Source organism: Argopecten irradians, chromosome 6, assembly GCF_041381155.1.
Source record: "Argopecten irradians isolate NY chromosome 6, Ai_NY, whole genome shotgun sequence".
Taxonomy (NCBI): Eukaryota; Metazoa; Mollusca; class Bivalvia; order Pectinida; family Pectinidae; genus Argopecten; species Argopecten irradians.
Window position 1 is genome coordinate 3,559,764 of NC_091139.1, and position 27,927 is coordinate 3,587,690.

Genomic DNA, 27,927 nt, shown 5'->3' on the forward strand with positions numbered 1-27,927 from the left:
CATTGCAATAGTACATTCCAAATAATGGAATTGCAATTTATACAGGTGAACTTGATAGTCATGATTCTGCTTACAAATTTTAAAGAATCCAACTAAACAAGGGGGAATAACTCAATCACTATCAAATTTCAAGAAAAAAATAATGAAACAATAGTAATACTTGCTACAGTGATTTAATTTGTTATTCATGACACATGTACAATGCTAAATATACAAACAGATGTGTCTCATAAGTACAATACTTCATCTTCTCTATCCTATATACAAACAATACAACAGGCTTAAACAGACAATAATGTAAAAATTACATCAACAAATACAAGGAATAATCCCGTGTTGGCGGCGTGAATCACAAACGTCCCTATCACCATAAAGAGCACTACAAGTCTAACAAAATACTGTCGTCTACGCTGTTCAAAGTCATTATACCTTGATGATCATTTCACCAGGATAGTCAGATTTATATCATTGAAAACCTGGACAATGTGTACTCATCTCACGATGTCCCTTATCTTATCTATTTTACAGCGCTTTTGAAAGTGTAAATTATGCATACAGGTAATCAATTTTATCTCATTGAGCAAAAACTGATGAAGCATGCTTATACAAGAACATCCTTGATGCTCAGGAGTTACTATCACTATAATTATATCTACCCCTGCATTATGTCATAGCAAAACTGAAGGCACTGTGCAACAGCGGATGAAACAGGTAATTTGGTCATCAAAAGAATCAAATAACGGTACATTATCCTGCCTCAGACAAGAATCTTTTTTCCTATTGGTTAAAATGACGTCACGTGATATCCAAGATATAGACGTATCAGGTTAGTAGAAATCGTGTCAGGTTTATACGATAGAGTTGTTGCTCTTCGCCCCTAACGTCATTAGCAACAAGATGATGGTCAAGTAACGGCACTCAAAGAGATGAAGACAAATTGTTTGAATGATAGCGCTGATGACCACTTTCAAAGCAAACCGAAATCGGCAACACTTATTTAGAATTATTTAACAGAAATGGACCATGACAACGCATTTGAGTCTTCAGTGAGGTGAAAATTGTTTTAAGTTTTGAGTCGATTTGGGTTCCATACTCATTGCATAATGCATTTTGCAACTACTTCATGGAAAGGGTCTTTGATGGGCTAAATTTGTTACACAGTTTGTTAGTGACCTAATACGAAAAAAATATTGGGTCTAAAACAAACTTGTATCAGGCGAGGCGAATATTTTCCCCCATTATGTCACTAACATACTGTAACTAATATTGTATGACTTTGAAGTTGACCTTCACTCTCTGTAAATTTTCAAAGGAATTTCAGCAGGTCTTTAATTCTGTCTTCAGTTTTACTATAACATAGTCCATAGGTGAATATGACGAGAGTGATAGTAACCCCTGGAGTATCAAGGATGATACAAGTATACATTCTATATACTCTGGTATACTTAACTGCATAGTATTTTTATCTTCAAAATGTGAATTCACATAAGCTTCACATCGACTGGTAGTCAATACTGAAACAAAGCATTACAACTTCTTCAACCAGAGGTAAAAATAAACTGGTCATCAGAACATCCGCCTAGAACACATGAGAAATAATTAACACATATACTGGGACCCTTTCAGTACTCATGAAGATAAAGAAGTCGTGATTTGGGAAAAATTTAAATGTTTGCATCTCATGAAAGACATTATTTCCACAAAAACAGAACAAATCCATCATTAAGTATTCGTCGGTAGCACCAGACATTTGGAAATCTGGACGCATAGTAGAATATGCACACAATCACAACTAGTTGGGTCCCAGTTTACATGTATGATTTTATGGTTCAAACTTTGCTTAAACTTTATTTTAATGATTATGCACAAAGACTTAGCCTATAACACACACTATTCCCATGTACAGTGTATACAAATAGTATTGTGTGAAGACTCTTTCTTATATGTAACGATAGCTATCATAAAGTCTGCCTGTCTCTTCTATGTTTCTACCATACACATCAACATAACACTGGGATTTTTTTTTATCATTTTGATATTTCCTGTCTAGACACTACATACCTGTCCCAACACCAAAGTTAAATATTCTGAGCTACGTCGTCATGACCAGAGGAAATTGACTATTTGCTGTTTCACACAGAACAAGGAGATTGTGTGATTACATACATCAGGAACTGGATATTTGGAATGACAATGGAATGAATCTTTTGTCTATATAAAGTACTGGTAACAACCTTTATAACATGGTAGCATATGTATGCAATCTATGGTACAAGTCTGTATCCGTGATCTGTGATATCAATATGACGAGAGTAACTTTTTAGATATATATAGTACCTTGCAGGAAATGTAGAGTGAATTTTGATTCCATTTATAAAAATAATGTGCTAATTTGAATATGTAATTAGTGATTATATTTGATTTCAGTATGTCTAATTAGCATAATTTGCTGGCTAAACATGTTTTCCATTTCTGTGATACAATGGCTTCCTATACATGTGCATGTATTATAATAATTTGGTACTTTACTCTACCTAGCAATATATCCTAAACAAGAGTACACATTGTATATTGTATAACTGTGACAGTTAACAAACCTAATTACAGTAAAGACAAATTTTACAAATACATTATTGCACGGTTCAATATTCTAATAACATGCAATCTCACACAACATACATGACTTCTACCGGTATTATTGTTCTGCTCATTAAATTGTACACCATAAAGAAAAGACTAATGTTTAGCAGTGTTGCTGCTTGTAATATCAAATTGAAGCATTTTCAAGCAAATGTATCTTTTTGAGCAAAAATTGATAAAGTTATCTCCCCTTCCACAATGTGAGACTTGTGTTTAGCCGTGTTACTTGTACTATTACATGCTTAAGTTGATAGAATTACTTAATGAGAAAATTGCTGACTGAAATATCAAATTAAAGCATTTTAGCTTATGTATCGTTTAAGCAAATATTGAAAGAGTTATCTCCCCTTATATTAGAACTCTTTCCAGAATTTTCTTCATGTTTAAGTTACCAAAAATGGATAAACCTTAGCATAAATGCAGCAGGAATACAATGTCAATAGCAAACGGACATGGGGTTAATCATATATAATTGTAACAAGTAATTGAAAAGAAAATGCCTCCATCAACAACTGACCTTAAATCAAATATTTTGTGTTAGTACCATGTTAACTTGTTCAGATAACACACAGGCATTATATAACTAGTAACAGACATAATAATGGTCAAACGTCCCAGCCGTGTCATGAGATCATGTCAACAAGTCGAAACATTCTCAAAGAAATAAACTTAAATAAATTCCTTTAACAGAGATCTGAAACAAGTTTTAAATTCAGGGTTTGCTAAAGTCAATAGTCGTGCAAAGGAAGGCTGAAGTCTGTCAAAATGGTATTAATATATATCCAGTATTATTTTTGAAAATAAAATTTCCTGTCAAAATCGCATGCAAAGAAGTTAATTCATATTATAGGAATCCTAAAATGTCCTCCCGGCTGGCTATGTCTGTATCAACATTTCCACGCAGCCACGCTTGTAAAGAGTTATTTTTGGAATAGTGGTTAATTTACACAGGACTTTTCCATAATTTCATTGGTCAAAACATGACAACGTAAGCAGAACTTGACCGTCGTTTTGATATGTAAGGTCTTTTGGAAGGCCAATGAATGCAATTAGACTGGTTTTCTTTGCCCGACTCTTAACTTTAATAATGACAAATATTTGTCAAAAAAACACAAAGGATGAAATATTGTTATCTATATATCTGTAACCATTACAACAAACTTGTGAGAGACACAGAGGGACACAGGGAGAGAGGGGAACACACGACAGTCACAATAACAACTCCTTTGACATAAGGCAATGGTCTAAAATCTACAGACTTAGCCCGGTATACCTCAACTACTTACTGAAAGAACTCCTATAAATACATAATGATCTTATATAGATTTCAATTTTTTTATAGTTGGTTATTCATCAAATATCTAGTCACTACAGTATATCATGTTTTCATGCAAGTACCAGTACTTTTAATTAAAATCTCATTTTTGCAACTTTTCAATCTAAGCTATATATACACTAACAAGTAATAGTACCTGTAAACAAAGTTAAGGTATACAGAGCCAGTTTGGTCCACCATTGATGCATTTCATCATAAGAAAATGAAAAAAATCAAGTCTTCTTTAATTAATGAATCTTCTAACAAGAAAATATCACACAAATACACAAAACAATCTTTAAACATAACAAATTTCAAGATTACAAGTTCTTTGGAAATAAACATATGGCATGATGGAGATGAATAACAAGAACATAAATGGTTATCAAAATGAAAATATTTAACAGAATGGGATACAACATATCTAAATAAATAAAGGCATTCTAAGTTAATAATTAAGCTTCCTTTTTTCTATGCAAAATCTCCATTCCTTAAAATCTTGTTAAAATAATTAACATAATGATAAATTCAACAAGCACAATTCTGTCTTTGCACAAATAAAGAGTTATCTTCCCTTAGGGGTAGGTATTGATTAAGACTTCATATGTTTATATATACTCCTGCTCCAATAATGTCAAAAGTATACCACGACGAGACACTTTTGAGTCATGATGTTGTGTCTCTACATTGTCTATCAGAAGTTTTGAAATGTCGTGCATCTAACATATAACACATAGATCAATGTTTATGAGTATAACATCATATTTTTCAAATGAAAATGAAGTGAGTTTTGCTCTGACAAAAAAATATGATGCCACAATTGATACCTTCACACAGGGGAAACAACTCTGAAATATGTAAAGACGTAGGTAATAATGGGCAATCAGAAATGAAATTTGGGTAAAATAACAACAACAGAGATGAAATATTTAGTATGATTTCTATGGCAAATGTAAATAATGATATCACATACTTGTCAAAAATATCAAAACCAGTAATAATTTATCGTACTGTAAATACAACTATTTTCGCGGCAACATAATTTCGTGTTTTCATGCATGAAGAGTTTTCATGGTAATTTCATTTACGTCCGAGACAGCTTTGGTTCTACATTTTCTGTATTTGGAATATTTTCATGATAATTTAAAAAGTCCACGAAATTCAATCGTACACGAAAATAAGTCGTGTTTACAGTAGTAAACAATTTATCAGCTCTGATCGAAGTGACCTCAAAGAGCTGATAAATTAATCAATCTCTAGACTGGTCTTCGTCCTATGGGAGAAGAACAAAACTAAAACACAAAGGTCTAGATATCACAAGTTTCTCCAAAACTTCAGAGAATAAGTAATGATTAATACATTTACAGATCAACTGCATTAAATAGCTGTAACTAATTTAACACATTAAACATAATTCATACTGTAATTAAATAATGCAGGTATATTTTGTAGCATACCATAACAGTATTTCTAATTTCGATGTCACAGTCCATATGAAGGGAAAAATTCCTAGTCAAAGTAAGGCTAAAATTAAACACTGTTTTGCAGTATCCTGTCTCCTGAATTTGCCAAATAATTTTTAACATTTGAGTATTTATTCTTTCTAAATCCAACGGAGGATACAGGATTTTTTTTAAAGATAAAAGGTGAACAAAGAATAATACATTATGGGCATTTCTTGATAAGAATCTCAACTGCATGGAAATGATGTTTAAATACTTCATCACAGGAACCGTCTGTCACACCGCGATATTGCATACAGGTGATATCTCTACAGGTAAACTGATCAAGCTCGTTAAGGTGTTTTACACCGATGTCTACACAAATTGCATACTCCCTATCACAACACAACAGAAATCTGTCTCACTAAGGTACTAAGTATGCTGGATATGAATTCATCGACCGTATTGGCGTAAGACTTTGTAGGATTCAGTAGAGTGATTTCATCCCTTCCTCTTCAAACTGTGCCCATGCATCATTGAGTTCAATAAATATCAATTTAGCTATATCTTCAAAAGGTGTTCCCGCGAGCTAAAATAAAAAGAAATTATTGTAAAAAATATCAAAATAAAATTATTTTTGCATACTCCCATTCTTAAAATATTTCTTTCTTAAATAATTTATAAATGTAAGCAATTAAAATACTTTTCTTGGCTTTAACTTCTTAAATATCTTTGAAAGCTCGCATGAAAATAATATTTTTCCAATACTAGGCATAAATAATGCCCTTCATCCCCAAAAGAGATAAACGCTAGAGCAGATCGATAGGATGGCGCATGGTTGGACAGAGATGGGCACTCTATAGCAAGTGCATATATAATTACAACATTAATGACCTAGTATAAAAGTAAGTAAGGTAGAAACCTTTCTAAATAAATAAATGACTACAGCTTACCTTGTCCGGGTGGACACACAGCACCGCCTTCTTGTACACCTTTTTCACCTGGTCTGCACTAACAAGCTCTGACATGCTACAACCTTTCCAGCGTGTTTCTTCCTCCCACAGTACCTTGTCCAGTGAACACAACAGGGCACGGATGTTACGCTCCTTCCCCTGGATCCAGTCCATTATCTACAAAGACAATTACCATGTGGGACACAATTCTGTGAAAATTACCTTATAAGTAGGGAAAATATTAACATGCTAAGATGTTGACTTGCAAACTTTAAACAAAAAAAGAATATTAGAAATCTGGTTTTGAAGACTTTTTCATGGTTAAAAAAAGAACACATGTGAAAAATATTCCTTTGAAAAAAAATGATTTTATAATAAATATTCAAACATAGAACACAAATTGACAAATTACCATATAGCCAGTTATTTTCGCAGGGGATGAGAGCTTCGTGATTTCGTCATAACTATGATTGCGCAAATTTTATCCATGAAACATGGAGCTAAAGTTGCGAAAATTTTGACCTGCATAAATACCCGACAATACGCTACTGAATTACATTTAAGGATTGATTGTCAATTTTGTTGCTTGCATTGACTGATGAAGAAAGTTAATCTCGTGCAAATGAAGTGAACTGCGAAGCAGTTCATGTAACATTTGCACGAGATTAACTTTCTTCATCAGTCAATGCAAGCAACAAAATTGATAATCAATCCTTATATTTACGTTAACCAATTTAAATATCCCGCTTTTGAAAAAAGTCAAATTATATGTATTCGGTATAAGATTATTATACAATTTGCAACATTGTACCAGTTATCGTACATGTATGTACAGCTACGGAACAGCCGCCAGTCAGTTCTTTTCGTCACCAAGGCAACATAAAATGTAGTTCCGAAAATAACTTCATTCTTTGCGCGTTGTTACAATTACAAACGGCGATTTTGAAATATTGTTTTGATGTACAGGAATTAATGGCTTAAATTGTATCATAAAAACATGATCATGTAGCTTCAAATAAAAAAAATACTGCGCAGTACTAGCAGTGTAATCCGGTTGCTCGATTTAGCAGGGGTCCGGTTTTGAAGAAAATGACGATTGTGGTGAAAATGCTGAATAGTTGGTATCTAAACATAATCAAATCTTTTAAAAATCAATTGCGATTGTTATGGAATGTACATGAATGTTGTATTTCCGTCTGGTAATTGTTTGTAGCTGGCAGTTAAATGTTTATTAACTAAACCTGTTGTGAAATCCAACCCCTGTGTCTATGGTATGCGATGCAGTCCAAGAACCATGCTTCAGGGGCTCAATAAAACGTGTTAAAATGTGGGATTTAGTCGCAGATCACTGGAAGACTTGTGTGTTATTCTTGAAATGTGATAACTTCTCTGTCAACTGGAGTTTTAGGATTAAAATTCTGTATAAAGTAAGTAGAGAAACATTGATTTGAAATGTTCGTGGTTTCCAACGACCCTCGAATGCCGTGGGTTTTGACACTCGCAGAATCGTTTCGTTAGGCTTATGTCACTGAAATCAGCCTGTTTGGTATTTGAGCGTATTTTTATGGAATCTATCGTTTCTAAGCTTACATGTATGTCACCGGTTCACATATAGATCTATATATTGTACACATTATCCTAACTATTTGCGTTTGATCATCGCTGCGCTCAGTAGCCTATGTTCAGCATTTTCCGGGGCTTGAGCCTAAGTCATCGTTTCTTCAAAATACGTGTAAAATATCTGTAATATCATATTACTAACAATTTCTAATATCACTTTATCAAACATTTCTGTCTGTGTTTCTAAATGTACAGCGATAGGCCACATCCCAGAAAGTTCATTCAAAACTGAAGCGGCGTAAAACTAGGTTAAAATGTAAACAATGTCAAAATGTATTCTCACGCTGGTCAGAGGTCAGCGCGTGACCAAGCATCTTCATTGGGAAATGAAGTGATCGGAGTTTACTAGTTTCATTGAGGCGGAGCGAAGTGAAAATGTAAATATTGAATATTGGGAAACACTTCAGTCTGAAGAGCTACCATAGAAGAAACTTTGACTCTCTATATGTTCATAATATCCTACCTTGAGTTTGACGGGGTCCATTTCTTCCTCAATCTCCTTTCTCTTCATGTCTGCCAGTGACTTAGGCTCATCAGACTTGGTGCTAGTAAATTTGTGATCTCCCAGCAAATCTCCAAATGTGTCAGCCCCTAACTTTGGTTTGGTACCTGTAAACAATTGGTATAAGACACTGAAACCCATATCTTTTTGAAAATATCCATCAATGTTAAATCAGAGACATCAGGCTTGTTCATCTACAGTTTTATTTTTTAGATATGCTGAAAAAATTGAAAGTTTGTTAAATTTTTATTTTCTGGTATATTTTGGGTAAAACAAAAACAAACATGCCATAAGTCAAGTCATAAGATATGTAAAACACAAATTTTTTTTTCTAGAAAGATATGCCAAAACTCGCTTCCAGATATGTACACAACACCACAAACGTACCATTAAAAAAGCTTTTTCTTTCAATAATGAGGCTAGTATCAATTTCAATTTCAACAAATTTTGGTTCATAGAAATATGAAAAGGGATCAAACAACAGACTACGCCTATACAGGCGAATGAGGCTAGTATGAATTCCTGAATTGATTGTTATTATTTGACATTTGTTTACCTAAGAATGGTTTCCTAGTGCCCCTCTCATCCCGACTGCCCAGCACACTTGTGTAGCCCACATTATAGTTAGGTTTGGTTTGCTGGGTTGGTGGAGCGGCCGGCCGCTGAGGTTTGGGTGATCCCTGTGGAGAGTTACGAGGCTGCTGTTGTTGTTGCTGCCATCCTCCCCCACTACTGAAGGCGGGTTTCTGTGGCTGGGAGGACTGAGCACCTCCTGCAGACTTGACCCCGGTCAGGGTTTGACCTTTAGGCTTGTTCCCAAAACTCCCTAAAACCAGAAACAAATTCAAAGTGCAATATACTGTAATTATATTGACAATTATTTACTTTACCATTAAGAAATTATAAAATAAATATACTAACAACAATGATTTTTCTTTTTTTAACAATGTGCTTAATTTAATATTTAAGTTTTATAATAGCTGGTGTATGTAAACTAAGTTGAATCCTGTTATTCCAACGGAACAACCAAATTTTCATTTAATGTAAATCAAAATTAACTGATTCACTCTTAAAAACAAAGAAACTCTCCTGAAACGGTTCATTTAATATAATTTTTAGGGGTGAATGAGTTAAAAACATAAGCAGAATTTTTTATATAAGATTCTAATGATTCCAAATATACAACGAACTTACCAAAGTCAGCAAATGGATCAGCTTTCTGTTGTGGACCTAGATTACCGGTGCTACCTGATGCTGGTTTTGCTCCTCCCATGGCTGTTTGTCCCATACTTCCCATACCTCCCATGGCAGGCTGACCACCCATGAACGTACCACTATTATTACGGGGAATGTTACCTCCGGGGAACTGCTGCTGGAAATTTGACGCCGAGTTACTCTTGGTCAAATTAACAGAGGAACTGGAACCCCCTGGAATGTTGATGATAGGTGTGGACCAGTTACCCATCAAATTGGGTTCATCGTCGGTCCCACTGTCCGTTTTACTTTCCATAAACTCTAAGAATTCATCTTTTTCTTTATGCTTTGTGGCTGGTTCTGATTGTACTTGACTAAATGGATCAAATGTGTTACTACTACTACTCGATTCAGTATTTCCTAACAAATCGAACGCAGTAAATGCTCCATTTTGATTGGTTGAAGATTGCGGTTTACTTTCCTCTTTGTTAGTTGAAGCAAAGTCTTGGAATGGGTCAAAGGTATTGGAAGTTTGTTTCTGACTGGGAGTAGATGATGATAATTCAGCAAATGGATCAAATGTACCGCTTGTGTCCTTGGCTTTCGTATTGTTCTGTTGTGGTTGTGATGAACCTAGATTCTGGAATGGGTCAAAAGTGCCACCGGTATCGGCTTTTCCTGTATTGTTTGTGTCACTACCAGAAAGCAAGTCTACGTTACTTGGATCATTAATGTTCAGTAAATCAATTTCACGTTCTACATGCGCTGGCGAACTGTTGATATTCAACAGATCTGCATGTACCGTGTTCCCATTTTGTTGTGGCTTTTGTCGTTCTGGCGTTCCCATATTTCTATTATGTGACTTCCTGTCATGTGACAGCGAAGCAAAGTCATCATCATCATCACTTTCACCGTCAAGCAAGTTCTGTTCCGATTCCATTTCAAAGATGCTTTTCGGCTTTGAATCACTTTCAGCACCTTGTTCATTAGCATCGCCCTGCCAGTTCAGAGAAGCAAAGAAATTTTTACCAGATATGGGAGCTGGTTTTTCTTTGACTTCTGTTGGCTTGTCCTCCTGTTTGGTCTGTCGGTCCTGTGTACGTGGCACGTGGACTGGGCTGTCCGTCTCACTCGATGAACTCTGACTCGATGATCGTGTCAGGCGCATTTTGGCTCGATCTGATACACCTGTTACCAAACAAAACAAATCATTAATATCACAGCTTTCTAATGGCAGTTACAAAATTTTCTAATCAGAGAACTTCTTACAGCATTTCCCATCTTTAACATATTTTTACTATAATATATAGTAACTTCATCAGAACAGAGTGCAGGACTTTATATAAATTTAATAACTGCCTCCATCAGGGATTCAACTCAACTGGTTAACTAGTCTTACACTCAATAACTAGTCTTACACTCAATCAATCAAACTTAAATCTGTTCATTTAGTTATCAAATCATATTACCAAAATCTGAGAATGTCTGATGAAGTTCTTCCTTCGATGAAAACAAGATTTTCGGACTAAGTTTGGTGGAGTCAAACTTTTCCCACGGATAGCTAGGATCTGTCCGAGGTCTCTCATTGGTCGCCACCGCCACATCCATCATCACGCAGAACATCTCTGGGTATTTATCTGCAGAGTCTAGCTGGTCAAGGTCAAATCTATAAAGTAAAGTCATAGGATCAGAAATGAGAATTTCATTTTAAAACTAAAATAATTTCTAAGACTAAACTCTGCTAAAGAAATTAAAATTTGTTTGATTTCAAGAATAAATTGTCAGTTAAGGTGTCACCTGCCCGATCATGTGGGTTTTCTCTGAGCACTCTGGCTTCTCCCACTTTAAGAACTCTCGCAGGCATACAGTTAGGCCATTGAAAGTGATTTGCATAAGATGTATAACTTGTTTCACAATCAATGTTAAATAAATAAAGTTTATATTTTAAATTTTAAATGTATATCACAGTCATACTTACTGTGTGAACTTGAGACTTGTAGTTCCTTGTTTCACCATTCCGGTATGTAACTGTATTTGGAACATTTTCATCGATGTGATCTACAAGTAGCACAAAACAAAAAGTTTTCATTTATCAGTCATTGATGCAATTTTACTTCACAAATCCAAGCAAATTGAAATATGTAATAACTTAGCATTGATTTGAATCTCTAACTTAAAATTACAGTCTCAGATTACATATATAAATCACTGATGGACTTACGAACTTACCTTTCCCTGAACTTTGCCCCCAAACGTTGACCTTGCATGGTACGCTACAATGGTAACGTCGCCTACTGCTGATATATTGAGCGGAACAGTGGCCCTGCCGTCCTCAATCACAAACCCTCGCATCTTTTCATACTCTTGGGAAGTTGTTAAGATCCGATCTTCGCCAACATAGATCTCCACAAACGGTCGACAACCATTTCTGTAGTAAAATAAGGTACACGGTTGATAAAATCCTCTTATCATAGTTACATTACTCATTGAAAGGGCTTATTCCAGCTTAATTGATTCTTCTGCATGGAAATATTATGGAGTACAAATTAATTTTGCTTATGATGTTTGAAATATTGAGAATAGACAGAACCAGAGGACACTTTCAGTGGTATTGTTCCACAGGTCATCAAAGCAGCAACAAAATGTAATTAATCATGTCCCTCAAACGAAGTTGGGCGTCGGATTGGTTTCATGAAGAAGGATCTGAAGGATCATTCAAGATGTTCTCCCATACTTCACAGTGTATCTCGCGGAAGCTAGGGAAAGATAACTCTCTCTTTTACTTGGATAAGGAAAAGACAGCTCATATATGCTAGACAATAACGAGATGTCATCAATACATAAGGCCACTATTGTCAGTGATGTCATTAATTTTGACACATTGCAACATTCCTGTAATAGTAGCATTTTGGAAATGTTTCTAAATAACTGCATTTTCATAGTATTTTGTAAAAGTATGGGAGAAAAAGAATAAAACATGAACAAGCCTCAAAATTTTTCACTCGGACTGAGATATCCCTATCCACTTGACTAACCCATGTAGGATTCTATTAGTCTTTTCACTATTTTATCAATTTCACCCTCCTTGTACATAATGTTGAGCAATGTTACCTCATTTTACTGAAGAGTGGTACGGGTGACATGGACAAGGACTTGAACATGACAGCTTTGTTGTGTGGGAGAGTTGGCGGGTCGCCTACGATGTCCGCTATATATTCCATGTATCTGTAACACGAACATAAAGCTTACAATACAATTACAGCCGCCTAAAAGTACACATCTTTTTCTACTAGTCTGACATCTGTAAAATATTCATTTCCTTTATAGGTAACACATAAATTTTGTGATATCAAAAGAGTTGGATAAAGTACGATTTACGGTCAATTAGTCCCAACGTCCTGTGATTGTGGTGTTATTTTTTGACATGATTCTTGTGATGTCACAATCCAAGGAAGGAGAGACTAATCCACAACAAATTTTCCTTTCCCATGTCGTTTTGGTACATTGTATTTTAAAAGCCCTGTATTCACATTGAATTCCATCTTTAATATCTTCTGAAGGAGTAGATCTAAGTAATTTGAAATTGGGGACAAAATGGGTTTTATGCACTGTATTGAAGCAAATTTGCTTCTTTGTTCCTTGAAAAAAATATTTTGCACAGATTATTGTAGTAATCAACCAAAAGGGGGAGGGGAAATTGCAAGGTTAGCCTGTGTTGTAAATCTGTGCCTTTATTGTTTACAAACACTGATCAATAACTACCTCCTCTGTGCTGGTGAAGCTCCAGGAGCAAATCGCCGTGATGTAAACATGTGCATAGCCTGCTGGCTGGACTCAAACAGCCGTGTGAACACAAGGAAAGCTCCGACTACGGTAGCTGAGGATGCTTTACCGTCCTATCAACAGATAAGGTACATCTATAGCTCCATACACTTGTTTTAAAAAAAATTGGGTATATCTACAATCTGATTAGGTAAAATACTGATCCTTATAACCACTCTGTTAAATAGAGGATCTGACATTATCCGATAAGAGGTCATGTTCGGATGACCTTTATACCATGTGTACTTCAGATCAAATGCATTTTCTACAACTTGCTACATTATGAAAACGCTATTTCGCCCCAGTACATATATACAATTAATTCTGTTGTGCTCTATGGGTAAGATGACTACGTACATGAAAATAATTCTGACATTTTTTTTCAAACTATTTCATCCCCTGAATGTCAAGATTCTGCAGACAGCAATTTGATTGGCCATTTCCAAAGGTAACCTGGACATGACCCCTTCTCTTATCAAACGTACTGATAATAAGGATCTGTATTTTAATCACATTGGGTATATCTATAGCTTAATCATCTATCTTCAAACATTTGTGTATATAGCAGTCACGTTTATCCCTTTAACTGATTTTCAGTTCTCTAGTTCTTCTTGTTCCCACCAAAAAGCCTTATCAAATTCAAAATGCTACAACTGCACTCTCGATATCCTAATACTTTTTGTATTCCGTGCCTCCATGATATACTCACCAAGCAGTGTAGAACACAAACATTTTTGGGATTCTGTCGTAACCATAGATGCATATTTTTACAGATGGCAAACAAACTAGCCAGAGTGGGAGCCTTCCGTGGTGCCCAGCCACATTCAGATACCTGACAAGTAAGAAAGGCTGTGTCAATTTTAAAATATTAACAAAGTAAAAATTTGATATCAATTTGTAACACTATTGAATTTACCTGTATTAAAATACTGAGGATAATTAAATTCTCGTGACATGTCTGATTACAGAACAATGCAACAGTAGCATGATCACATAATTTGAGAATAACTTTTAAAAACCAAACTTCAGTATATCAAACTTTCTACAGTCACTGATCAATGTTGAGTGAAAAAGATTCTACACAAGTTATGATATACGCTTATAATGCCCAAATTTTTTTTTTTCAATTTCTAAATATTTCATTGGCAAATAGATGACAATATGTCAGTAGGATTGGACATCAGGCTATCTTATTCCCCTCCTGAAAGTATCATAATAACATTCCAATATATTTATATGTTAGAAGAGCTTACCCTATTATCAAACTTTGCTACTCTATACGTTCGTTGAGATAAGTTGTAGACAGCAAAGCCATTTTTGTATTTGTACTCCAGGTAACTTTTAACATCGTCTATATGGTTCTTAAACGCCGATTCTACTCCTTCTGCTGGGAATGACATCACTGAAACAACATGGAAATACATTCCAAACTTTGTTCACATAAACATACATATAAGTAACATTAAGTCAAATTTCTGTTGTTTTTTTTTAAATGAAAAGTTTTTAAAACATGTTTAAATATTAAGTCATGAATTCATTTCTTTTGTTTTTTGGATTTTTTTTTTTTGGTGTAACCTGACGAGTAAAATTTTTAATACCCACCAGTGTGGCAATAACAAAATTATCCACCAGCACCTTTAGGTAAAAATTGTAATTATACTCTAGATGTTATACAACTCAACCTTGACAGAGCCTTACCTAATATTCTAGATGTTATACAACTCAACCTTGACAGAGCCTTACCTAATATTCTCGATGTTATATTACTAACGTCCAGGTCAGATTTGTTCATTGATCTGAAAAACATTCACAAGTAAGGACAGTTATAAATAAAACTCTCAGACAATCTGATATCTCCACTCCTGCTACCAATCATGAGTATAAATTTATAACTTGCCATATTCAAGCCAATAAGTGCCCAGGGTGTTTAAAAGCTTGACAAAAATGGAAAGGTGCTTAAAAGACAAAATTATTGCAAATCTATACAGGTTGTGTTATTTTGGTCTTTATGATGCCTGGGCAAAATCGAGGCCTCAGAGAGAGAGAGAGAGGGGCACTTCTAGGGACATGGGCACTTATTAGAATGCATATGTTATATAGTCAAACCTGTTTTAAGTGACCTTCCAATGGAAGTTCAAAATAAGGTCGCATAAGACAGGTGGTCGCTTAAGACACGGTCAATAATGAAAATAATTACGTACCAGATGCATGATTAATTGTAAAATGCTCCATTGGGACGCATAATTACGTCGTAATTTACATGTGAAAATCAAATGTTTTCATCGCTGAATCTAGGTAAAAGTGTCTAATAGAGATCATATCAAATGGAAATATAATAAAGATGAATATAATTATGTACCAGAAGCATGATCTATCGCAAAATGCTGAAGTGTAACTGTTTACAATGACAACAAATGCCAGACTTGATTTGGCTTCAGTTTTCTGCGGGGTCGTTATCAAGAAAAAACAGCTTTATAACCATAAAAAATGATGAAGTATCAATACACAAGTTATTTTTATTATTTAAATGTATGTTTAATAATTGTCTGTAGACAGTGATAAAACAATGTTATGAACGACTGCTAAAATGCACACATGTGACACATATGTTGTCAAACAGGTTATTTCCAGGAATTCTATAAAACAATTTCGCTGTGTTTTCAATGAAATAATTGGCATTCAAGTTTATACACATGCATTTCATAAAATATAGTATACAATATTGTGATCTTATAATCATCATTCTGTCGTAAAACATCGCCTAACCGAAATACGCATGGCACAATGCATTGTATCAAGCGTCTGAATGACTTAAACTCTGTTCACAACAAAATCACATGAAATTGCGCAAGATTTCATTCCAAAACATCCGGTTTCAGTTTCAAAATAGTCGCTTGAGACAGGTTAAGAACACGTTGTGATGTGAATTTTTATGATCGTTAGTTGTGTTAGGCAGGTGGTCGTTGAATACATGTCATCTATATAGTAAATATCATTGGGAGAAATAATTAAGGTCGCATAAGATAGGAAGTCATCTATATAGTAAATATCATTGGGAGAAATAATTAAGGTCGCATAAGACAGGAAGTCGCTGAATACAGGGGGTCGTTTAAACAGGTTTGACTGTATATGATTTGTAAATTGACCACGAATTCTGCTTCCCTACATTCCACGTTCATGTGAATTTTCATTTATAGGGAGTTGTATTTATCAAAATTTATAATAAATTAATAATAATCTATCTTGCATTTTTTCCCAGAGTGTGCTGTGTATACTTACAGCTTTAAAGATAAACAGTAACTACCATTATACAATACTTACGCTGATACTGTTTCCATGACTTTAGATGAGGCATCTTTGATATTTTTCATCAGATTTCCTGCCCCGCCTCGAATTGAGCTGAACAGCGCATTAGCAGTAGACTGCTGACCAGCGCTGCTGGAGTCTGAAGCATTGCTAGGTGGTGGTCCACCACGTTCACGCTGCATATGTACTTCATTATCTTCTGCAAGGTATAATAGAGCAATGAAAATATACCCTCTTAAAACACTTCTTAGTGTGAAATATCAATTCTAATCTAAACACTGTCATTATGAATATAAGAAAAGCTGATTAGCTCAATACCTAATAATTCATTTTCTGTAAAACCAGTGATTATATCTTCACTGCAATGGATCAAGTTGGTAATGAATACTTCAGAATTATATGAAAATTTTGTTGTACAAGATATTATTTTACTTTGATCTTAAAATTATCATTTAAACAGTGATAAGAATAAATCATAATGAGGAAAAACGGTATAAAGCTAGTATATTAATAATCCGAAATAAAAGGCCAAAATAAATTCAAAGTAAAATCAAAATCATTTCTATGGAATATATATTCAGCCACTATAGGGCCTTCTTCAGTCCGAAATAACACTAACACAACGTGTTCGTCTACATGTTTGTTTACATCTATTGTGTGCAGGTACGAAATGTCTCGGCCCGTTTGATGTATACGGCGGGTTATTTCGACCCAACATGCTATGTGCACTTAATCAACCCCAGTGTTTAAACGATGGTTATAACCGCAAGATACTTTATCAGATAGACTTGTGTAGCCATAAACATAACACTGACGTATATGGAATATATATTCAGCCACTATAGGGCCTTCTTCAGTCCGAAATAACACTAACACAACGTGTTTCAGACCTCCATACATTTTTTGTACTTCTCATAGATTTATTATTTCTATTTTATTTTAACAAAAGATACAGAGAAAAGTGAAAGAATGAAGAATATATCTTTTCAAATTAACACCTTGATGAAGAAGACATAACACGATCGAAAGGTCACCTACCCATAACATTAAAGTCAAGGTCGCTGACCAGTTTGAGCTTGCCCTTAAGGTTAACGTTTCTGGCCGCAGCAATCTGTTGTAACTGGTCCACTACTGCATTTATATCTGGTCGATCATCGGGGTTCACCATCAGCATAGATTCTAAACCAAACATATTAGGTTTCTAATATGTAACTCACTCCAATGTGACCAATCAGATGGAATCAAACTTTTCATGAATATTCTCCTGATTGTTAATTTTTAAATCAGTCAAGACTTTTGTCATACCTTAAAATCTTCAGTTTATAACTTTCTTAACTATTGAAATTGTTATTTCATTTACAGTTGTAAATTGAGACTGATTTAACTTCTTTTTTTTTTTTTAAATAATACTTTGTCTTAGACAAAAAGGTCATTTTCTTAGATAACTTTTTAAATTATAGCTGGAACATAACTACATGTATTCCACATAATAACATTAATGGTATTTCATTTCTGAACAATATTTCATCAAATTAAAATTAAGATATGAATGCCACTACAGTTAATTCAATGGATGTACACTCTAAAACCTAAATATCAAATAAAATAATATGATAATTTTTCATAAGCTATCTCCCTAATCTTTTATGAATACTCACTAAGAAGGTCATGGAAGACAGTGTAGGTAGTATCAGACTCTGGGATGGTGTAGTTAGCATTGATGATCCTGAGCTTGGCCGAGTCCTCAAACGGGTGAACATTGTAACATAACATATACAGCACACAGCCTAAGGCCCAGATGTCACCTGGTTCTCCGATACGAAAGTTCTGGTACAAGTCAAGCATCTCTGGGGCTCTGTACATCGGTGTAGTGTTTTTAGTAATCTGAAAGTTTCAAAAACATTGTCTCATGTTAATGGATTTATGGCACCTTATTGTCACAACATTTATTTATGTAATGCATTACTATAATACCTTATTTGTTCATAATACGTAATTTCTTAATAAAAAAACAGGAATTATATGTACAACATTAAATACCACAAGCGGCCAGGACTACTTTTACAGTTCTAGATATTTGTACGAAGTCCTAACCTCATCCTCAGCTGACTCCATTTAGAGTTATATCTAATATAGTTATACCACTACAAGCGACCAGGAACACTTTTACAGATCTAGACATTTGTCCAGTATTACTTGCCTCATCCTCGACCAAGCTCCTCTTTATGGCAGACCAGGAGTTATCAGGTGCGTGTGTTACTGTAGTGGCACTTCCAAAATCACATAATTTCACACTACACTGAGAGCTCAACAGCAAGTTTTCAACCTGAAAAACAGTTCAAAACTAATCATTACAGATATTTTCTAAAAGTGTATACTATAATGGTTTGATAGAACATGATATTTATTTTTGTGTCCCATAAACAGCCAGGGTTATTTACTGATGTGCTAAGTTTTGGAGGTAGAGGAAAACCTACAATAGGTCTGAAGAAACATCTTTGACCTATGGTCTGTGACTACCCCACATGAGATTCAAACTTGAAACCTAGAGGTGGAAGGCTAGTTGGAACAACTCTGCCATCATGGACTGTTCACAAATTGACAAGATATGTAAACAATGTAGTCATTAGATGAGATAAATTCTCTAACAAGTTGAGTTCCACTAAGCAGCAGTACGGTATATGAATGAATCATAAATTAGAGTTATACTTGCCTTGAGATCGCGATGTATGATGGGTGGGTTCTGACGGTGCATGTGCTGTGTGGCACGACATGTCTGGTAGAAAGCTTGGAGCACCTCATCACATCCAAGAGGTGACGATCGCCTGTTTAGAATGTCTACCAATTGTCCTCCTACAAACAAAATTATTACTTTTAAAATCCCACATCTTCACAATTTTCAATCAACCAGGAAAGAGTATTCATGGAAAAAGCCTTGTGATACACTTAAATAATAGAGATTTTCAACATTATAAACATCCAGTAATCAATATTTTAAATTTTTTACTTTATAAATTTACCTATCCAATGCTTTATAAAATCCATCCTCTAACGTTAGAGCCCATAGCCTTTACCTTTTAAACATTTTAAACATTAAACCTTTGACCTTACAGCTCATCCTTTAACCTTTGACCAAATGACTTTATGACCTTACCACTACACAGTTCAGTTAAGAGAAGGTATTCAGCCTGTCCATGTCCTGAGCTGGATTTGTCAATGGATGCAGCGGCGATGAACTGGATGATGTTTGGATGTCCTGATAGTTTTTTCTGTGATGCATTTAAGGATTATAGAAATATTTCAAGAATGTACAAAATTTAACACAGAGTACACTGTATTACAGGCAATCCATTACTGATGAGAAAAAGATTCATGACCAGGCCCAACTATCATGAAAGAATCTTAAACTTAACTTTTGACTTAGTCAATCATAAATCACATGACTTTTTGTAACATTATCTTTGATCAGCTAAGTCTAAACTTATGACAGTTGGACTTAAGTATTTTTCATAGTCCTGAGGCCAGAACTTTACATATCAAAGAAGTAAGTAAGCTTCTTGGCAAATAATATAATTTAGTTTTTGTGATACTGGATGAATACAATTACTAAACTTGCTAAATTATCACAATTATTTAAATTAGACAGCACAAAAGGTGTTTAGAGCACTAATAAATAAGCGTGTAACCAAGGATACCAGGAATCGAATCTCCTGCATCACCGCTTTGTTCTTCTCTTCATCATTGGCCAGTAATCTCTGTAAGTCAATCAATTACAAATCAAAACTCTATCTACAAAAGTATAACATAATAATGTTTTTTTACAGCAAGACACGTACCAGTTATAGTATTACTTTCTATATAAGTTAACAGACTAAATCTTTGAAACTTTCAAACAACAAGAAACTAGGTACTTACTCATTTTTAGTTACTAGTTGCATGGAGTACAGGTAATATAACGTTTCAACAATATTCATGTGAGCTTTTAATAAACTCATGATATAATAGAGTAATGAATCTACCCCTTGCAATCCATCCAAATTTCTCTTAATCAATTTTTTTTTTTAATTAGAGATTCTACAACTTGTGCCAATATAACATTGGCTTAATGAATCACCTGTGTAATGAATTGGGCATTTCAGATATCTAAAATTGCAACTCATGCCTATCTTTATAAATGCTGCAGAATATTTTTTACAATTAAACCAGACACAAGGTTTGCTATATACAGATAATGATACAGTCAACTCCAGTCAACAGTTTACCTTGAGAGCATAGTCTTTTCCTGTTGTTATATCTTGTGCAACAAATACAAAGGCAAATCCACCTGCAAACAAAGAAACCATATTTTAGTTTATAACTACCAGGTAAATAGATTGTTATAACGATAATTTTGGTACCTTATAATATAAAATTAACATAAATCTTTTTTCACAGGTCACTATAATTTCTGTTAAATTTCTTTGTATGAATTTATTTTTTTATATAGAACTTGTTGGGTTTGCTTTCAGATCTATGTCACCATTCTGTAACTCATAGGACATCAGAGACACTATTAATTCATAAACTAGAAATGTCTGCAAAACATAAACTTGGGCCCAAATTACGTACTCAAAATGAAATTGGGACATAACAAGACATATAACAGCCATAAGAAGACACCACAAGAGCCCCACCTCCCCTCCACCCGAGGGGACCCTTTATTAAGTGCATAAAAAGGAAGCCACTGTACTGGATATCTAAATCATCTGATATCAGAGAATTTGTATTATGTTATTCGTAAATGTTTGATCAACACAGCCAGTACTGACAGTTAGCCTGAGTTAGGAAACTGGCAGTTTATTTTATAGCATCATGATATAACAGAAAGATAAGTATTGATTGGTTTGAAAGACATATGTCTTTCTCACCAAATACAAACCTTAAATCTCTAACTTTATTACAACATTGTGTGCACCTACATTTTGTGACAGCATGGATAACAGGGTGAATATTGATTCAGTGCGCTCGGACCACTCTTTGTACTCCGTTCACATTGATTTTTTTGCCAAGTGTACAACCCTAAGCTAATCTAGCTAACGGAGCACAAATGGAGGTTGTTATAAGATTTATCTTGGAGAATATAACTTTCAGCATTTGTCAGCTTGGGTCGGGTGCAGGACAGGCCATCCTATACTGTACCACAAATACAAGTCAAATCCATGTTTAAATGTCAGCACTAAATTATATCATGCTCATGTTTTAACACACACACACATGGCCTAAATGTCAGACAATGTTAATTTAATTTCTGACACACTAATTAAGTCTCTTATCAGAAAGCCAAACTTCAGCCTGTGTTATGTGATAAATTCTTGTAAAGGTTGCTGCTAAGCTATATAGAATACACATGTGGAAAATTGAATATTACCAGTAATGAAACTTTTTCCAGAAATCCTTCTTTCATCGAAGTTAATTTCTAATAATCAATTAACTGACTAAACAACATAAAATGATGATTTAATCTAAATCTACAGTGAATTTGATTTCAACAGCAATGTAATTGTTTTGTTGTTTTCTTTCTTTTCAAAACATCTGGATCCATTCCCCTACATCCCCTGAATTCTTTAATTGAATTACCTAGCAAATACATATATACGTTCATAAACGGTGACGTACTATTTCAACTGAATTAAATTTTATTGTAAAGAGAAGAAAATAAAATAAAACCATCTATCTCACATGGGTCATGCCATAGAGACAGCCAGACAATTCAGAGCAGCAATCCATAGCAAAATCAAAGGCACAACATAGCACACTTCAGTGTGTATGATCATACAACTACATTTCATGTTTCCTGAATGTCTGAATAAAAATCACAGGAAAACTTTTTTTCTTTCATTCAATTCTAAGTATATACTTTAGTTTGCTATGTCAATATGTGGGCGACTAACAATTTTTTTACTGCTTGCTAAATTGATTGAACATGTACTCATTTGGTCATGTGTTTTGTTAAAAAAGAAGTACAGTGCTGTACCGGTATGGAAGTTAGATAAAGCTACTAACTGATATGATCATATTTAGTTATTTTGTTTTAGCCTATTATAAGTTGATACCAGGTATGTATATATGTAACCCTGATGAATACTATAGCCACAATATACCCCTCGGCTAGAGAGAGCTTCTCTTTAGCTCGATCGGTTGAGAGTCAGACTATTAGGGGTGTAACAATACATCAGACTATCGATATATTGTGATTGTATGCCTCTCAATTAGATTAATCGATGGCATTTTCAAAAAGTCGATAACAATCACCAATATAATAGTACGCCAAACTATCGATAGTTTCATTAGTCAGATATTTTTCTGTAACTTGGACTAAAATCTTACTCACAAAGTACTCACAAAGGTTTGATACAGTAACAGACTAACAGTCACAATAAAATGTCATTTTTTTCAAAATCAAAACGCAAACACCGACAATGTTCTCAATCACAATCTTCATTACGTTTGAGTTGGTGCTGATGCTAGCAGGTAAAGGGAAGTAACATTAATCCAATACTGCACTAGATGTATGGGTGAATCGTAATAGAATTCAGAGTGCAATACTATCACAATACTTTTGCAATTGTAATCTGCAATAGTTAAACTATCGCAGTAGTGTTTCCCTCGATAGCAATAGCATTGCAATAGTTAAAATTGTAGGTGATAGTCACCCCTAGTCTTATATAGCTAGTAATCCAGAGGTTCCAAGTTCTCTCCCTGGCAGAGTCAGTGATTGAATCTACATATAATAAATCCTGCACCCTGTGGTGCCCATCCATGTAGGAACTCAGGAATGATACTAAACGGTGGGGCCGAGGTGGCCGAGTGGTTAAGATGTCCCGACATATTATAATTACCACAAGCCCTCCACCTCTAGGATGCGGGTTCAAATCCCATGTGGGGCAGTTGCCAGGTACTGACCGCTGGTCGGTGGTTTTCTCCAGGTAATCCGGCTTTCCTCCACCAACAAACCTAGCACGTACTTACACAGGGCTTTTTTTCAACATGATTTGGGGCCGAAATTCGGCCCCATTCCCCAAGGCAAAACCTCTAAATTTTTCCCAATTCAAGCCTTAAATTTCCCAAAATCAAAATTTCTTGAAAACTATCCAAAAATATTACATGAACTTAGTTGGTTAAGACTTTAAATATTTATGAATTGGATTCAAAAAAGTACATAAACTACACTTGAAATAAAAAATCTTATTTGTTATGCTTTATTTCATATTTCATAATTTTCCCCAAATCCTTGTTTTGTCGCACATTTTCCCAAAATCAAAGCCACAGGCCCCATTCCCAAAGCAGTGAGAAAAAGCCCTGTTACATGACCCTGGCTGTTAATAGGACGTTAAACTAATAATAAATACTAAACTGTACCTCACAAGAAATTGCTGTGAAACCCTGAAAACTTGAAGACAAGTTCATCCCTGCAAGGGGAGTATGTAATCCTGGTGAATATACTCTAGAACCATAATATACCGCTCAGCTGAACTTCTAAAATAGAAAATTTCTCTTAAGCTCAATCAGTTGAGCATCAGACAAGTAATCCAGAGGTCCAGAGTTCAATCCCTGGCAGAAGCACTGCAGTGATTGAATTTATTATAAATCCTGCACCCTGTTACATGTATTGATATTTACTACTTATCTTTTCTCTTCTTCCTAACTGACTATCTTTCCTAATGCCTCTCTTGGCACCGCCTCACTTTTGGCCTTGAGATGAGCGTTCGCCCCTGTGAGGAATACTCGTGGTTCTGTCCCCTGGCCGAGACACACCAAAGTCTATAAAAGTGGTAGCGTCTGCTCCTGCTTAGCGCTCAGCATAACGGGAGTGGGACGACTGGTTCGCCCGTTGTCAGTATAATGTGACCGGGTGGGGTGGGGTGCTTGTTGTCTTTGGTAGCATGCTTCAGTTATAGCACTATAAAATGGGCAACAGTTCAAATATACAAGAAGTCACAACACGAACATACCGCGGTCTCCTAAAACATGCACCTCGCACACATACACGCAACACATCGCATACATGGGAGGCCCTCCTTACATGACCCTGGCTGTTAATAGGATGTTAAAATAAACAAATAAACAAACTTTGAAGCTTCATTTCTCCTAAATAAGTAAAATAACCATTGAAGATATTACAGGGGCAAAATATATATATTTCCCTGTAAATATTGATAAACTGGGTCACAACCTGGATCTGCTTACTAATGTATTGGTATACATACATGCATATGTGTATACTAGTGGGATTGCTGGAATGTGTACTGTTTGGATTAGTGATTTATAACATTGCCATATGTATGCATACACTTGTGAATTGTGTAGGACCAATGTTGAGTGTGACCAATGTTATCATCTCTTTAATTTAGAATCAAATTTCAGTTTTAACACTATTCTAATTCCTTTTGTCTCAAGATTCTGATATATAGAACCTTAGATGAGTGTTCATTTCAAATGAGATTTTATGAAAGAAGTTTTTATTTTTGCTACAGTAGCCTTGGCATAAAATATTATTGAAATTATCACAAATTTAAGATACTTATTATCATACAACTACAACACTGAAAAGCCTTCAATTTGAAGCATGCTACCTCAAAATATATATTGTGGTAACCCAACGGTGGTCACCATTTTGTCCTGACATCACAAAATTTTTCCTGACATCATTTGATTGTTACTGTCTTGATGTCACAATGAATTTCCAGCCAATGAAAAGCATTCCATGTCATATTACAATTTACACTATCTCTGGTAACTCTAGATAAAAAAACGCCTTAGCAAAATTTGCTAAAACCTTTCTTTTTTCTTTAGCAAAAAAGAAATGTTTTTAAGCAGAACATACTTAGTGCCCAACAAAGAAACTTGTCTTTTTAAAAATTATGATATCTACAATAGCGCATTGGGCAACATTTGCAATGCTTTTAATTGCTAAAAGTAAACCAAGAAAATAATAAAAGAACATGATATTTTCATACTGTTCCACATATTCCTCCCTATTCCTCAAGGCCATAACCAGGCCATTATTTTTTCAGTGTAACACTTGGAATGAAAAATGTTTAGGAACTTGAATTCCATCTTAAATCATATGGATTTGATAGCTCAGGTATTTAGAATAAAAAAAGAAATGAAATGACAAATTTATTTTCTTATTCAGCAAAAAAAAAAAAAAAAAATGGCATAGCAATAAATGCTAAAACGATTATTTTTATTTTAGCAATTAGTGTCTGCCATTAGCAAAATGCCCAAAATGCTATCCATAGAGTGAGCACAGACTATATAGTGACATATGCAAAAATATTACACAGGCAAAATCATTGGATACCAGGCAGATTATGTGACGATTAAAAAATCTATATTATGGGCTATTTATAGCTTTCAATATTTTCAACAATTCATTTCAGATAAAAACAAGGACCTAACATATGTTCAGTTAATTATATAATTACTGGCATGACCTTTCTGCTGTGATGAAACATTTTAGTTTTTCTGATAATCTGTCTATCGCATTCTGATCTCCTTTTTTCACAGGTAGTTGGCCTCGATTGTATTAAGTCCTATGGTGATAGAGGCATTCAAACACTTACAGGCTCAAAAGTCTCAATGCATATGTCCTAACAGATTTTTTAACACCCTCCATCGGACCATCCCTCCTTGCACTGATAACTTCTTTAAGTAATCAGTCCTAAATCATCTTGTTAGTACCCAAGAAAATTAATTAAGGATCAGGGCTGTGGAAAAACTCTGAAATGCATTTGTCCATTGGACAAGTATGCTGTCAACATTCACTTGTCCGGCGGTCAAATCCACTCATGATCGGACGAGTTTATTTCCCCAGCCTTGAGGATGATCCAGATTGCATAAATTAAACATTGGGGATTAATGTTGTTACACTGGCAATTTTAACTGCCAGATTCAGATTCACTGTCTCACGTGGCTCTAGTCCAAATGTTCTGCTATTAACATACATGTAGGAGATACAACCATTATTAACATTAGAACCCTTCAGATTAATGTGGCTCTATAACTTTTGATCATATACCCCAGTATCTTTACACACTTTTTCTGATTTTTAGTCTGCAAATTCAAATGAAATCTAATTAAAATTCCATGTTCATCATCTACTCTGTAAACTCTGTTCATAGTCTGAGTTTACAGAGTAGATAATGAGCATCAACTTTTCATTAGATTGATTAAAATGAGATATTTCCCTTTGATTGAATTGTGATTTAATCTATAATTCTCAAGTCTATAAATAATGCTGGTTTCTGAGCTTAACCTGTTTATAGATAGTCAGTCTTTATACAACAATAGGATTCCTACCTGGCTACATGTAATTCATATTAGATCAGTATCAGATACATGTAGGAGCTTCCAGGCATGATTGGCCTTTGACCTGACACACACCTTACAAATTTGTATATCTTTGATATACACTATCATATATATGTATATAGACTGATATTAATTACAAACTACAGTTATGTTTCTGTCAGTAAATCATTATTAAAAACAATAGTTTTAACATCTTTAATAAGAATTTTTCAATAATCATTTCAACCAGCATATATAGCTTAAGATTAGTATAATCGAACCATGTCCACAATACCAAATCAATGTGTGTACTAAAAATAAATTTATGTCAGATGTACATGTTGTACTACCAAATCACAGACTAAAATGGATGGTTTTGATATAAATTTAAGATGTAACACGTGTTATCAACCTGACAGGTAGAGCATGAAAAATCGGCTGCGGGCAAACTGTATCAATCAATCGAGTAGTGAAGTGGTCTGCTATCGTGTATCTGACAGGTGTGGGAGGAGGGATCCAGGGACATACCTTCAGCTATCACACGCCTCACTCGTAATTTCTGGTCCCCCAGTTCCACTTGTTGACCAACAAAATCATTGTCAGTCCCTCCAGTACCACTGCCACTGATATAACCCAGTGCAGACTTGAAGAAATCCGTCATTTCGGTAAAATCACTACTCTATGTTGAAACAACAACCATCCTTCGTCGACTTCAGTTTTCTCGTCGATGACGTCAAATTTCGAGTCAGTTTACGGCATGTCTCAAATTGTAAACTCTAACATCGTATTAAATACGTTTTG

General features: G+C 34.8%; 1 protein-coding gene across 1 annotated transcript; it reads right to left on the reverse strand.

Annotated features, from left to right (window-relative positions):
• Positions 1 to 157: 157 nt before the first annotated feature.
• LOC138324742 (cyclin-G-associated kinase-like) lies at positions 158 to 27,852 on the reverse strand. The gene is made up of 22 exons (XM_069269857.1): positions 27,655 to 27,852; positions 21,057 to 21,118; positions 20,490 to 20,549; positions 19,949 to 20,063; positions 19,508 to 19,647; positions 18,995 to 19,120; positions 18,453 to 18,678; positions 17,833 to 17,973; positions 16,810 to 16,993; positions 15,232 to 15,284; positions 14,742 to 14,890; positions 14,198 to 14,320; positions 13,429 to 13,562; positions 12,778 to 12,891; positions 11,896 to 12,094; positions 11,645 to 11,724; positions 11,136 to 11,332; positions 9,667 to 10,854; positions 9,029 to 9,298; positions 8,434 to 8,579; positions 6,351 to 6,527; positions 158 to 5,986 (listed from the first exon to the last, which is right to left on the reverse strand). The coding sequence occupies exons 1-22, from the start codon at positions 27,785 to 27,787 to the stop codon at positions 5,885 to 5,887; spliced, it is 4,119 nt and encodes a 1,372-aa protein (XP_069125958.1). The 5' UTR covers positions 27,788 to 27,852; the 3' UTR covers positions 158 to 5,884.
• Between the last annotated feature and the right edge of the window lie 75 nt (positions 27,853 to 27,927).